Source organism: Euleptes europaea, chromosome 18 (genome assembly GCF_029931775.1).
Source record: "Euleptes europaea isolate rEulEur1 chromosome 18, rEulEur1.hap1, whole genome shotgun sequence".
Lineage (NCBI taxonomy): Eukaryota > Metazoa > Chordata > Lepidosauria > Squamata > Sphaerodactylidae > Euleptes > Euleptes europaea.
In genome coordinates, this window is record NC_079329.1 from 7,948,267 (window position 1) to 7,963,019 (window position 14,753).

The 14,753-nt window shown below is 43.8% G+C and overlaps 2 protein-coding genes across 2 annotated transcripts; both read left to right on the top strand.

Moving 5' to 3' along the window:
• Positions 1–707: 707 nt before the first annotated feature.
• Positions 708–1,676, top strand: LOC130490348 (olfactory receptor 11H6-like). Its single transcript, XM_056864175.1, has one exon. It carries the CDS (start codon positions 708–710, stop codon positions 1,674–1,676), a length of 969 nt encoding a protein of 322 aa, XP_056720153.1.
• A 2,964-nt stretch (positions 1,677–4,640) lies between these two features.
• LOC130490350 (olfactory receptor 11H6-like) lies at positions 4,641–10,314 on the top strand. The gene is made up of 2 exons (XM_056864176.1): positions 4,641–4,883; positions 9,376–10,314. Exons 1-2 carry the CDS (start codon positions 4,641–4,643, stop codon positions 10,312–10,314), a joined length of 1,182 nt encoding a protein of 393 aa, XP_056720154.1.
• Positions 10,315–14,753: the final 4,439 nt, after the last annotated feature.

Here is a 14,753-nt window from a genome sequence, read left to right on the forward strand (position 1 = left end):
ACTACACCACACTGACATCAATGCGAGGTGGAGATAAACAAGGGAAGAAATTGTGTGTATGTTCCATATGCTTCATTTTGGCTTCTGGGGGAAGGGGGTGTTTTATGGGGTTCATGGAAACACTGTGTTTTGTGTAAAAGGTCAGAAGAAGAAATTGTGTTGATGGGAGTTTTGCATGCTTCATCTTGGCTTTAGGCAGGAAGAGGTGGGAGGCATATGAAAGGCTTATGGAAAGCTTTATGAAAAGGCTTTATGGATAAGTTTTGTATAACTTATCAGAAACATCGCTGCATGGGGGCCACTTTGTTTAGCTGTGACTTGCTCAGCGAGGCTAGAGACAGATGGATAGTCTTTTATCCGGGAATCTGTCTCCAAATTGGACAATTTGAGGGTTATTTTAGCAGGGGTGGATTTTAATATTACACTGGCAGATGCCAAATTTCTTTTGCAGACCATTAAGACTAAAAATATTAATTTCTTTATGGGCTAGTTAGAGAGTTACTTTTTTCTTATTTTGATCTCAGTGTGACATTCTTCAGGGCCGAATTGGCCATGTGAACAATATCATTAAAGTAAAGCTGCACGGGGCCTAAAACACAATATGGTAAAGACCCAACAAAGAGTCATCTTTAGCATTTTAGGACAGGCTGACAGGCAGACAACATTAGCTTCTGCTACGTGGTGATGATTGTATCTTCTGATTCCAGATGGAGTTGGGGCAACTGGTCAATGGGACCCCAGTGACGGAATTCATTCTGCTGGGATTTGGAGTCGGCCAACAGGAACGGTTCCTGCTCCTCATCTTCTTTGCCATTCTTTATGTGGCCACGTTGGCCGAGAACCTCACCATCATCATACTGGTGGTTCTCGACACTCACTTGTCCCGGCTCCCCATGTACATCCTGCTGAGCAACTTCTCCTGGCTGGAGATCTGTTACGTGAGCACCACCGTGCCCCGATTGATCTTTGATCTGACATCCCTTCAAGGGATCATCTCTTTCAGGGAGTGTTTCCTCCAGTTCTACCTGCTATTTTCTTTTGGGACCACTGAAAATTTCTTCCTCTCCGCCATGGCCTTGGACCGGTATGTGGCCATCTGCCACCCTCTGCGCTACCCACAGATTATGTCCCAAGATTTCTGTTATGCTCTGGTGGTTGCTTGTTGGGGCCTGGGCTTCATGGCCTATGTTGTCCCAGTGACTATGATGTCCAGGTTGTCCTTCTGCGGCCCCAACATCATTGACCATTTTTTGTGTGATGCGGGGCCCCTCCTCTCCCTTGCCTGCCCACCCTTAGGAGTCACTCCCCTTGTCTGTCAGACGTTTGTCAATATTTTTGTATTCAGCAACGTCTTGTTTGTTGTGCTCTCCTACGGCACCGTGATTCTCACCCTGTTGAAGCCCTCTTTCGAAGGCAGCCGTAAGAAGGCCTTCTCCACCATCTCCTTCCATCTAATCGTGGTGACGCTTTTCTATGGCTCCGTGGTAGGAATGTACATAACTCCAGAAGGAGAAAATCAGGCAGAGGTCACGAAGGCTGTAACGCTCTTCTACACTTCCATTACTCCGTTTTTGAACCCCATGATTTATTGCCTGAGGAATGATCAGGTGAAGGAAGCTCTGGGCAGGTTGCGGAAAAGAAAGGTATCATTGCTGGGGAGAAATATGACAGTATAAAAAGGGGGAGGGAGAAGAAAGCCTGAACAAACTAAACTCCCAGCTATGGAATCAAGGACATGAAACTAATACGTTGTGTTTACTGTACAATCTTATTAAATCATTCTTTCTTCAGAATATATTTCCATTTTTCACAGGGGAAAAGGGGTTTAAGGTGGCTTATAGGAAGCATAAATCAGACTGTGAGCCCATAGTAAAATACAGACAATTCAGCATTGTTTGATTTATATTCTCGTTCGATTATTTATAGTCCGCCTTTCCTCCTCCTGGCCAGGGCATGCCTCCTGGGGCCCTCATCCTCTAAGCTGCTGGGAAATGCCTGGGAAATGCCTTGCTGTCAGTCAAAATGGTGGTACAAGAGGGACTGGCATTAGATTAAATAAATAAGCAAGAGGCGGATTATTTAATCAATACATTTCCTAAAGTGCCAGTATTTTATACTCTTCCTAAAATACACAAAGGCACCGATCCTCCTTCAGGCCGTCCCATTGTCAGCGGAAGAAATTCTATCATCAACCCTATAGCACAATATCTAGAACACTACTTACATAACTATGCAATAGACACGCCCTCATACATTTTAGGCACCAAACAGTTCATTTGCAAAATGGAAGGGAGAGACATACCTCAGGATGCAACTTTGGTAACGTTGGACGTTGCCGCATTATACACAAATGTCCCTTTAGGTAAGGTTACCAGATTTTTTTCAATTAATCCGGGGACACTTTTCAACTTCAGTCAGAATGATAGTTCGATAGGAAGTTTGCCTTTATTACTAAGATAATACATTAAAACAACTACGTTAATGAAATTGAAGAGTTCCCTTTGTTTTGAACTAGTTGTATTTTTCCGAAGAGTGCACCTTGTTGAGAAGATCTCTTCTTGACTCCAGTTTTGTTGCAAATTCTTGGCAAGTCATGGAAAAGTTACTTAGGACAGCTAACATAGCTTAGATAGTGTCAATACCAAGTCTTGATCTCTGAGATGTCCACATCATGTTCATGGAAGAAAACACTCTCTCCACTGCAGCATTGCTTCCTGGTAGACAGAGACAGAGTTGAACCAACTCTTCATTTAGATCAACTCCTACTCTTGATGAAAAATATTGGAGACACGCTTCAGAGTTTTCTCTCTGTGGAGAAGTCCTAAGCAAAATGCACTCCATACACCTTATATCTTCAGAGTGGGAGCTCCAAGCAGTTAGATATTCAATAGCAGTAGTGTAGAAATTGCTTGATATGGTGAGAAATTCTTCCTTCGTGCAGGAACCTTCTTCTTCAAGAGATGGCAAAAGTTTCTTCACTGAGATGGGAATAAACTTGTCATCGTTCCTAGCCTGAAGTTTCTCAATCAAACTGTTGAGAATCATGCAAGATTCCACTGCTGTTACTGCCCCTCCTTCGGCTTGGAGTATGGAATCATGGAAAAGTGGCAGAGTTGAGGCAACAAAATTCATCCATAAATAGGTGCAAGGATCATTGAACCACTTTTTCAGCATGGCTGGACATTTCTCCTCAGACAGAAAGAAGGATTTCAAGGCAGCATATATTTCACAGATCCTTCTGATGGCTGGTAGCAGTGAAAGCCATCTGACATTACTGTAGCTAAGAATATTCTTGTGTTCCTGTCCTACAAACTCGCAGAACTCTTTTAGACGTTCTACTCTCACTGTAAATATGTGAAAATAGCCAAAAATCTTTACTACAAGTCCTTCAACATCAACAGGGATTGAATTTATTGCAGAATGTGCACTGTTATGTATCATATGAGCATTACATCCCGAGCCGAGAATATTCTTTCCCAAACCTTCCTTCATTTTGGTGAGAACATTGTTTGAACCTTTTCTCTTCAGACCACCAAAGTTAGTGTTCATATTGTCTGCTGAAACCACTACCACTTTATGCTCCAAACCTAGATCTCTGATTGTTTGAAATGAAGCCGTGTATATTATTTCAGCTGTTTCCCCTGTAATTTGAACAAAGTCCACAAGTTTATTAAGGATGGATATGGCTTTCTCAGCATTCACATGTACGTAGTGAACAATAATTGGTAGTAATTTTGTATTACAATGATTTGAAGCATCTAGAAGTATAGTTACAAAAGAAGCACTATTAATTTCTTCTACAGCTTCAGCAATTGCCCAGGGAGCAATCACATGTTTGACAATGGCTTCAACTTTTGCTCTGGAACACGTGAATTTCGGTTCATTGAATTTCTTAATCAAGCCGGAAGTACAGTCCATAGAGTTGAAACTGTGGTAATGCTTCATGGTATGAAATTCTTAATCAAGCCGGAAGTACAGTCCATAGAGTTGAAACTGTGGTAATGCTTCATGGTATGAAATGCGAAAGTTCCTTCTGGAAGGGCAATGTTTATTTCAATTTGATCTGGCACAATTTTCTTAAAGTATGCTGATATCTTTGTGTTGCAACTTGCTACTTTCCTGAATCACGGAGCTTTTATGTCTTTTAGTTGCAACATGTTCAATGACTGAGGTTCACCCGCCACTTCCAATGGCGCAGCATCAGCAGGGCGGCTAGGCGTGAGCCGCCAAACTGGGAGGCCGGCCCCGCCCTTGCCGCAACAGGACGGAGCCTGGGGAAAACGGGGAGGTCCGGGGCCAGCTGCGTTGCTGCGGCACGGCCCCCGACTGCCCCCGACCCTTGGAACAGTCAGGACTCGGAGGCAGGGAGAGAGACCTCTCCCTGTAACCAGCCCAGCCCTGCCCAACAGCTGAGAGGCGGGCGGGCTAGGCAAACAGCTGGGAGGATCTCACGGCCGGCACCGACAGGGAGGAGGGACGGAAGGGAGGGGCCTGAGAGGCATCAAGGCCCCGATAAAGCCTCGGAGGGGGAGGTAAAGGGGTGGAGCAGGATTGGGGGAAGGGAAGGTCGGCGGGGCTGAGGCCGAGGAGGATTGCTCAGCCAGAGGTGTGGCTCTCACTTATAGAGAGCAACCCTGGCGATGACAGAAGGGGAAGACAGCTCTAGCTCCCCTTCTGAATGGTCTGAGGCCGAGGAGGCCCCGCCCGACAAAACTCCAACATGGGAAGGCACGGCCGGCGGTAACATCAAGGGGGTGGACCCCCACAACTTAAAATATAAATTCGGGGACATTAAATCAAATCCGGGGACGTTCCGAGGACGGATTTTGTCCGGGGACAGATTTGTAAATCCGGGGACTGTCCCCGGGAAATGGGGACGTGTGGTAACTATACTTTAGAGAATACAAGTCATTTAATAGAGGACCTGTTGACAACTAGATCAAATCAAATACCCCCAACACATTTTTTTATTAACTTGATTGATTTAATTTTTGAGAATAAATTTTCTCCTTTCAAAGATCAACTATTTTTACAGTTGCAGGGTGTAGCCATGGGCTGCACATGCGCACCTTCAATAGCCAACATATATATGGTTAACTCCGAAAAACAATTCATTTACAACAACAATCCATTTAATGATCACATTTTGGCATTTTTTCATTTTATTGATGACATTTTTCTGGTGTTTCAGCCAGCCAATAAGTTACAAGACTTTATACAATGGATTAACTCCCGGGATGCACAAATCAAATTCACTAGCAACTCTAATCCGTTTTCGGTAAATTTCCTGGACGAATGTGTATACAGAACCTCTAACCAAAAAATAGGAGTCAAACCTTTCAAAAAACCAACAAATAAAGGAGCCTTGCTACATTATCAATCACACCATCCCCAACATTTAAAAAAGAATATGCCCTACAGAAGGGGACTATCAAGAAGCGGCCAATTCCCTAAGCAGCATCTTAGAGACAAGAGGTTTCCCCAGAGAAGTGATCCAACACTTGAGGAAATGGGTGGATAATACACTTAGACCGGGACTATTACAAGAAAGAAACAGACACAATAGGAACATTGGCATCACAGCAGCACTACAATAAACACCCCTAACTAGAGGCATACAAAAAATCTTAAACAAACACTGGCACCTGGTGCAAGAAATACCGGGGTGCACACAACTACCAAAAATTGGTTTAAAAAGAATGTGGTCCCTTAAGGACAAATTAATTCACTCAGATAGTCTGATCATACCTAATAGGAACCAAAGTATCTGTCATTTTTGCTGCTGGGACTGTATAGCATGTGCACAAGCTTTACCAGTAAAAGAATTCCAGGACACACGTACAGGTTTTGTCTTTAAATTGCAACACTTCAGTAATTGCAATAGTGAAATAGTGATTTACATAATCAGATGCCCATGTAGATTACTGTACGTGGGCAAGACCAAACGCGCAGTAAAATTAAGAATTGGTGAACACCAATCGTGCATTAGAAACAACAACATGGAAGCACCCCTTACATCACACTAAAGGTAAAGGTGACCTGTGCAAGCACCGGGTCATTCTTGACCCGTGGGGTGATGTCACATGCCGACATTTTCTAGGCAGACTTGTTTACGGGGTGGTTTGCCAGTGCCTTCCCCAGTCATCTTCCCTTTACCCCCAGCAAGCTGGGTACTCATTTTACCGACCTCAGAAGGATGGGAGGCTGAGTCAATCTTGAGCCGGCTACCTGAAACTGACCTCTGTCGGGATCGAATTCAGGTCATGAGCAAAGCTTTGGACTGCAATACTGCAGCTTACCACTCTGCCCCACAGGGCTCCTTATAAACAGTTAAAACATCAGGATCATGAAATGCAATTTTTTGTGGTATGGCAATATTCAGGCAAACCTTTTCAGAACACAAATATTGACAGAATCATGGCCCAACAGGAATCCCGCTTCATATTTCTTTTTAATACTATTACTCCAAACGGACTTAACACCAATTTAGATTTATCCAATTTCCTATGAGAATACTACAGTTCTATAAAATGTAAAAAGACTCTACACATCAATTTTATATACACAGGAACTGGTTTTCTCTTAATAAGTTCCAATTTCTCTTTTGTATTTCTTTTGTAATTTGTACACCTTTGAAAGAATTTACATTATATACAACTTTAAAAGAATTGCATAGACCTTAATTCATATAATATAATATAATATAATATAATATAATATAATATAATATAATATAATATAATATAATATAATATAATATAATAATAATTTTGATACTATAAAGAGAGTCAGGTGGGAGTTCATATATTTTATTGATGATAGGTGTCAGAAGAGGAACTGAAGAAGATCCAAAACAGCCATCTTCCTCTTCTATCTGACATCTGTGGAATTTAAGAAGAGTACATATTATATCCTGACATACTAGATTCATTGTTACTTATACTACTGTTAAGATACTTACCTGGTATTTTATACCTGTTTCTAAACAAGAAAAGTTAAAAAAGCAAAGAGCCCCGTGGTGCAGAGTGTTAAGCTGCAGTACTGCAGTCAAAAGCTCTGCTTATGACCTGAGTTTGATCCCAACAGAAGTCGGTTTCAGGTAGCTGGCTCAAGGTTGACTCAGCCTTCCATCCTTCCGAGGTCAGTAACATGAGGACCCAGCTTGCTGGGGGACCTTTACTTTTTACCTTAAACAAGAAAACACTTTTTTTCACTGGTTGATGTTTTGATAATTGGCTGCATAAAATTTATAATAGAATTGCATGCTAATATCATTATTTTGTATCTGTGGTTTTTTTGACTTACAACCAAATTGTACACAGACGTGTCCACTTTTGCTAACCACCTGGAGGTTGGCAACCCTAGCTGAAAATCTGGATCCTGCCCAACTAATCCTAGAGCGGAAATCAAATAATTGCACCCAACTGCTTGGAGCCCTCATTACATGAAAAGACAAAGAACAGGCAACTATTGCTTCTCCCAGTTGAGGCAATTTGTTTCTAAGGAGATCTTGTTTTCATAGTACGAAAAAGGACTTCGCACTGTAAATAAATCCCCAAGATCCATCCATTCCCTGAAGGAAAACGTCTGCAGATCTTTTAACAATGGATTCATAAGGAACCCACAACCAACCTTTTTATCATCAACCTATGCTTCGACCTCCTCCACCAGAACCAGTCTGAGTCTTGGATAGCTGCTTGGGCATTACTGAGGTACATAGATATTAAGAAGTCCTTCTCAGAAGGCTAGTTTGGATACTGTGCCATCTAAGAAGATTGGTTGGAAGATTACGAGGGGTTTTTTCATGCTTCCCATTAAGACTATAATTTGATTCACACAAACATGTAGTGCTGTTATTTATGTGCCTAACTAGCCATCTAACTGAAAGGTGGGCAGAAGGAAGACCACCGTGCGTAAATCCACGAATTTCCTGTGTCTCCCTATTGTCTGCTGGACAATGGGACTTTTGCAAATAGTGGCAGAAAAAGAGGACTTCACTGTAATCCAGTAAGATATATGTTCAAGGTAGGCTGCTTATTTTACACTGACCTATCAATGGCTGTCTTTACAAACCGCAGTCTTTAGCTCAGAATCAGCAGCAATTTCTTCAGCTCAGAATCAGCAACAAGATAACTCTTCTTGTCAAAAGGTACTTTGATCCTACCAAGCGTCAGACGGAACTGATTTACTGACCATTTCTACCCCATCTTTTCCCCCAATGAGGATCCAAATGATCTTACAACATTCTCCCCAGCTCCAGTTTATCTTCACGACAACCCTGTGAGGTAGGTCTGGCTGAGAGGGTGTCACTGGCCTAAGCTCACCCAGCAAGCTTCCATGGCAGAGTAAAGTTTCCAACCTGGGTCTGGCCACAGACATTTCCTATACAAATACAGAACGATGCCTGAAGGATTATGATAGTTTACTACTGCATAATGAAGTAGGCTTCATATTGTTGCTCCTCATAGCCTGCCTATGTATGTTGTTGGGTGAGGTGGTTTACATAGGTTTTGAGTCCTCTTTTAATTTTTTTTTCACAATGAATTGGTTCTGCATTATTTGTCAGCATCCAGCAGTAAGGGAGAGGAACCTGATATCCCTGGCCAGGGGAGGGCTGATTCCTGGATATATTTCAAGGGCTTTTGTTCTACACTTTGTGGGTTTAGCAGTATCAGTGATTATGGTGTCTTGCAGTATTAAAAGGTCCCTGTCCTGAGGAGCTTACAATACACCATTTGACAGAAAGGAGACATCAAAGAGAGGTGGAGAAGGAGATAAACAGGGGGAGAAATTGTATGTTCCCATTGGTCAACTGGGACACCACCACAATTTTAGTCATTATTTCACTGAATGCAATGATTTTTAGGATAGTTTTATTATGTATATTTTAGCATAGTTTTATTATATTTATTATCAATCCAGAATTTTATTAACCTTATATTTCCTTTATTATGTATCTGTGGTATCCTTGACATGTTTGTAATGGCCTGTGGGTAAAAGCAAATGAAACCATTAATTCATGTATGTTCCATGCGCTTCATTTTGGATTCTGGGGGAAGAGGGGGTGATTGATAGGGCTCCTGGAAACCGCATGTTTTGTATAACAGGTCAGAAACATTTTGGCACGGGGAAGAAACTGTGTTTATGTGAGTTTCATGCTTCATCTTGGCTTTAGGCAGGAAGATGTGGGAAGTGTATGGAAGGCTTTATGGAAACCGTATGTTTTGTATAACTTACCAGAAACATAATAGATGAGAAATGTAGATGTAACACATTGTGGTGGTAGACAAACCAAAGGGTCCTCTTTAGCATTTTAGGACAGGCAGACAACATTTGCTTCTGCTATGTGACAATGGCTGTATTATCCAATTCCAGATGGAGCTGGGCCAACTGGTCAATGGGACCCCAGTGACGGAATTCATCTTGCTGGGGTTTGGAGTCGGCCAACAGGAACGGTTCCTGCTCCTCGCCTTTTTTGCCATTCTCTACATGGTCACGTTGGCTGAAAACCTGACCATCATCACACTGGTGGTTCTTGACACCCACTTGTCCCGGCACCCCATGTACATATTGCTGGGCAACTTCTCCTGGCTGGAGATCTGTCTCGTGAGCACCACCGTGCCCCGGATGATCTTTGATCTGGCATCCCCTCAAGGGATCATCTCTTTCAGGGACTGTTTCCTCCAGTTCTACCTGTTATTTTCTCTCGGGACCTCTGAAGATCTCTTCCTCTCTGCCATGGCCTTGGACCGGTACGTGGCCATCTGCCACCCTCTGCGCTACCCACAGATTATGTCCCAAGATTTCTGTTATGCTCTGGTGGTTGCTTGTTGGGGCCTGGGCTTCACTGCCTACGTTGTTCCAGTGACTATGATGTCCAGATTGTCCTTCTGCGGCCCCAACATCATTGACCATTTTTTGTGTGATGCTGAGCCCATCCTCTCCCTGGTCTGTCCCCCTTTAGGAGTGGCTCCCCTTGTTTGTCAGGTGCTTGCCAATGCTTTAATTTTAAGCAATGTCTTGTTTGTTGTCCTCTCCTACGGCACTGTGATTCTCACCCTGATGAAGCCCGCTTTCGAAGGCAGCCGTAAGAAGGCCTTCTCCACCATCTCCTTCCACCTAATCGTGGTGACGTTTTACTATGGCTCTGTGGCAGCGATATACATATGTCCAGATGGAGAAAATCAGGCGGAGGTCACGAAAGCCGTCACGCTCTTCTGCACTTCCATTGCGCCCTTTTTCAACCCCATGATTTATTGCCTGAGGAATGATCAGGTGAAGGAAGCTCTGGGCAGGCTGAGAAGAAATGTATAAGAGAGAGTGTGTATAAGATGTTTTACAGATGGTATATAACCCCAGAGATATTGGCGAAAATGGACAAATGTATTTCTGACAAATGTTGGAGATGTAAAGAACAAAAAGGCACATTTTCCCACGCCTGGTGGACCTGTAATTTACTGTATTTTTCGCTCCATAAGACGCACTTTTTTCCTCCTCAAAAGTGAGGGGAAATGTCGGTGCGTCTTATGGAGCGAATGTGCGGACCCCTGCCCCTCCCGCCAGATGGTTGGGCGTGCAGGAACGACGCTAGCCGGCGTTCCCCTCCCCGATGGCTAGCTGGGCCTTGGGACTAAATCACGCCCCCTCCACGGTTCCCACCCTCCCGGGGGTTCCCGGAGAGGGAAGGGAAAAACCCCACTTACCGGGATCCCCAGAGGAGCGCAGTGGAGGAGCCGGGGCGACAGGACTGGGCGGCAGGAGCCAATGCCGCACCCAGCGCTTGGCCGAGAGAGGGGAGGGCTCGGCACGGAGGCGCCCATCCCCAGCTTCTCCCTAGTGGCAGCGGCGCGCCGGGCGCATTCAGAGAGGGCCGGGGCTTGGCCAGGAGAGGGCCAGGGACCCACCCAACAGCTAAGCCTTGGGACCGGGAAGCGCGTGGGGGGGAGGTTAAACTGCTCTGCGCTGGCTAGGCAGGCAGCGCAGAGGAGTTTAAAGACCCCCCCGCCGGGCTTCCAGGGACTCCCTGGAAGCCAGGTGGGGGGGGGGGTCTTGAAAGTGCTCTGCGCTGCCATCCCAGGCAGCGCAGAGGAGTTTAAAGACCCCCCGCCGGGCTTCCAGGGAGTCCCTAGAAGCCGGGCGGGTGGGGCAGGTATTGAAAGTGCTCTGCGCGGCCCCGCCCACCTCCCAGATGGCCGTCGGGGCAGGGAACACTGGCTCACGCCATCCCGACGCGCAGGCGCCCAGCCGGCATTTCCTCCATAAGACAAGTTTTTAGAGGAGGAAAACAAGATTTTTTCTTGTTTTCCTCCTCTAAAAACTAGGTGCGTCTTATGGAAAGGTGCGTCCTATGGAGTGAAAAATACGGTAGTTTAAATTTTTTGGGAAAAGGTTATAAGAGAAACGAACAATTTGATTTACGGGAACATAAAACGGAAACCGGAATCCTGTCTAATAGGCCTATTACCAAAAGAAATGGAGAAAGCAGATAAGATGATCTGTCATTATAGTTTTGCGGCTTCAAGAATAACACTAGCTAAAACCTGGAAGGGAGAAACTAGGCTTCTTTTAAAGGATTGGAGAGATAAAGTATTATATTTTGTACAAATGGCCAAATTAACTAATAATCTACATGGAAATGATGTAGAAGAGTTTAAAAGGGACTGGAATAAGGCCTTTGTACACTGGGCTAACATGGCAAAGATTGATTTTATGAAGATTGTGAAAGAGTTGTAAATAAAATATTGTAGTAAAGGGAAATTCAATATATAGTGGATGATATAAAGTTAAGGGGTACTTCTCCGGAAGTCACAATGGAGGGTGGGCACATAACACGAGGGAGGGAAGGGGACTTTTACTTTTAATTCTATTTTTTTTTTCCTGTTAACTTGAAAAAACTGCGGGGCACTTCAGCCTGGAACATGCTGCCAATTACCAAGCATAAATGGCCTTAGTGTTAAAGACAATGGTAGTAATGCTTTAATAAAACAATAAAATGGAGGCAAGATTCACTTGTGTACAGTAACCAAGATGAACCACACACATTGCTTGATGTCTCTTGCCAGAAGGTTAATTATCTGCTATAGGAAAGCTAACAAGATGCCTAAGACTTCTTAAGAGCATATCTACACTGAATCATGGCCATCTGGAACAGTGGCCAGAGATCCTACCTGGTTCTAGGCTGCCAGCCATGCTGACCATTCTCCTGTGTGACAACTTCACAGATCCCCTTCACAGTTCTGGAGCCAGTGTGGTGTAGTGGATAAGAGCGGTGGTTTGGAGCAGTGGAGTCTCATCTGGAGAACCAGGTTCGATTCCCCACTCTTCCACATGAGCGGCAGACGGTAATCTGGTGAATTGGGTTTGTTTCCCCCCGCTCCTACACATGAAGCCAGCTGGGTGACCTTGGGCTAGTCACAGCTCTCTCCGCTCCACCTACCTCACAGGGTGTCTGTTGTGGGGAGGGGAAGGGAACGTGATTGTAAGCCGGTTTGATTCTCCCTTAATTGACAGAGAAAGTTGGCATATAAAAACCAGCTCCTCTTCCTCCTCCTCTTCTTCTTCTTCTATGGATGACACCCCTGGGTATTAAACACGACACACTCCCAACCAATATCCTCTGTGCAGTTGGGATTCAAATTATTCTTGGATTTCTGTTATTCTTGGGTTTCTTTTTTTTGCTCTATCCCTGTCAAAAGGATTGTGTGGGAGCTGCTGCTGTCTGGAATTTGGCTGCTTGGAGATTTAAATCACTATTTCATTTGACTCCTGGAGTCATTTACAGTCCTACAACCAAGCCCACCATCAAGGGCTCCATTGACAAAGACGGCATGGGCTAATCCTGGGAATACAGTACAACGTGTGTGCAAAGCGTCCATAATTTTCTGCTCGATGTTCAAACAGAGATGTCAGGACATATTTAGAAATCTGGAATTCAGTACTTGCAGATTACCCTTTTTCCATTTCGCGCATGTAAAGGTGTCTCTAGCCAAAACAAGCCCTGACCTGGATTGCCCAAGCTAGCCCAATATCATCAGATCTCAGAAGCTAAGCAGGGCTGGCCTTGGTCAGTATTTGGATGGGAGACCACCAAGGAAGTCCAGGGTTGAGCCGTGGAGACAGGCAATGGCAAACTACCTCTGAATGTATCTTGCCTTGAAAACCCCACGGGGTTGCCATAGGTCAGCTGAGACTTGATGGTAAAACAAAAAAGCCAAAACAACGAGTAGGAGAATGACAAAGATGGATGTGCAACAAGCAATATGAAGATTCTTGTGACCTGCTGGTTCTCCCAGTGGGGCTACATATTATTATTTTATTATTATTTATTTAAATTTATCACCTGCCCTTGTTCTTGGCTAGGGTTGCCAGGTCCCTCTTTGTTACCTGTGGGAGGTTTTTGGGGTGGAGCCTGAAGAGGGCGGGGTTTGGGGAGGGAAGGGACTTCAATGCCATAAAGTCCAAGTGGCCATTTTCTCTAGGGGAACTGATCTCTATTGGCTGGAAATCAATTGTAATAGCAGGAGATTTCCAGCTAGTACCTGGAGGTTGGCAACCCTATTCCCAGCCAAGTTGGGCTCAGAGCAGATAACAACATTCCAATCACATAAAACCATAAACTCGAATTTAAAACAGCAACAATCATCATCATCAAACCCATCTAACATAAATGAGTTTAAATAAATATCCAATAAAATACAAATAAAATACCAAAATGGCTCTCAGTCTAGTAGTAATAATAGTGATAATGACAACCGCAGAAGACTGATCAGAAGGGTTGCCAGGTCCCTTTTTGCCACCGGCGGGAGTTTATGAGAGCAGAACCTGAGGAGGGACTTCAATGCCACAGAGTCCAATGGCCAAAGTGGCCATTTCCTCCAGGGGAACTGACCTCTATCGGCTGGAGATCAGTCGTAACAGCAGGAGATCTCCAGCAAGTACCTGGAGGTTGTGCAACCCTAAGGGAATTATCTCAGTACACTACCACAACTTTTCCTTATAAATATATTTCTTTCTTACAAAGTTTCTTTCTCCAAGTGTATATTATTTTAATTTTAACCTTTTAACTTGTCTTAAAGGTTAAAATTAAAATAATATACACTTGGAGAAAGAAACTTTGTAAGAAAGAAATATATAAGGAAAAGTTGTGGTAGTGTACTGAGACAATTCCCTTAGGGTTGCACAATTTCATATCAGTACACCTATTTATATAGTCAGTACCTGGAGGTTAAAGGGAAAAACAGCACCAGCTCCAATTAACAATAATCAAACTGAATTATATAATGATTACTCAAAAATAATTCAGTATTGGTGTACTATTCTGTACATTTGTCAGTGATATAATCAAAACAGTCACAACCAAGGTGTCACAGGTTACCCCACCAATGAAAAATAAAAGTATTATAAACATCAAAATGAAATAGAGTCCAAAGTGTACAATTCGAGTTCAAATAAAAGTCCAATACTGAGTCCTCTTAAGAGAAAATGAGCTGGTTCCGGGAAGATCCAGAAACCATCTGGTATGAAACTTGCAATAATGACAGTGCATCAAGGTCCAAAGTCCAACAAATCCAAGACAACACCTCCGGATTTGAGTGTGTTTCGCCTGGAAAGAGCTTCTTCAGTTGATTAATCAATTTTCATAAGGGTACAACGACCTCAACTTCTTCAGTTGATTAATCAATTTTCATAAGGGTACAACGACCTCAATGACCAGCGGCCCCACGGCTAGAGCCCGTGGGGCCGCTGGTCATTGA

Excerpts from the sequence above, each read along its gene's own strand:
- LOC130490348 (XM_056864175.1), top strand. The coding sequence starts at position 708 with ATGGAGTTGGGGCAACTGGTCAATGGGACCCCAGTGACGGAATTCATT.
- LOC130490350 (XM_056864176.1), top strand. The coding sequence starts at position 4,641 with ATGACAGAAGGGGAAGACAGCTCTAGCTCCCCTTCTGAATGGTCTGAG. Across the intron at positions 4,884-9,375 it reads CCGGGAAATGGGGACGTGTG|ATGGAGCTGGGCCAACTGGT; the intron begins GTAACTATACTT and ends ATCCAATTCCAG.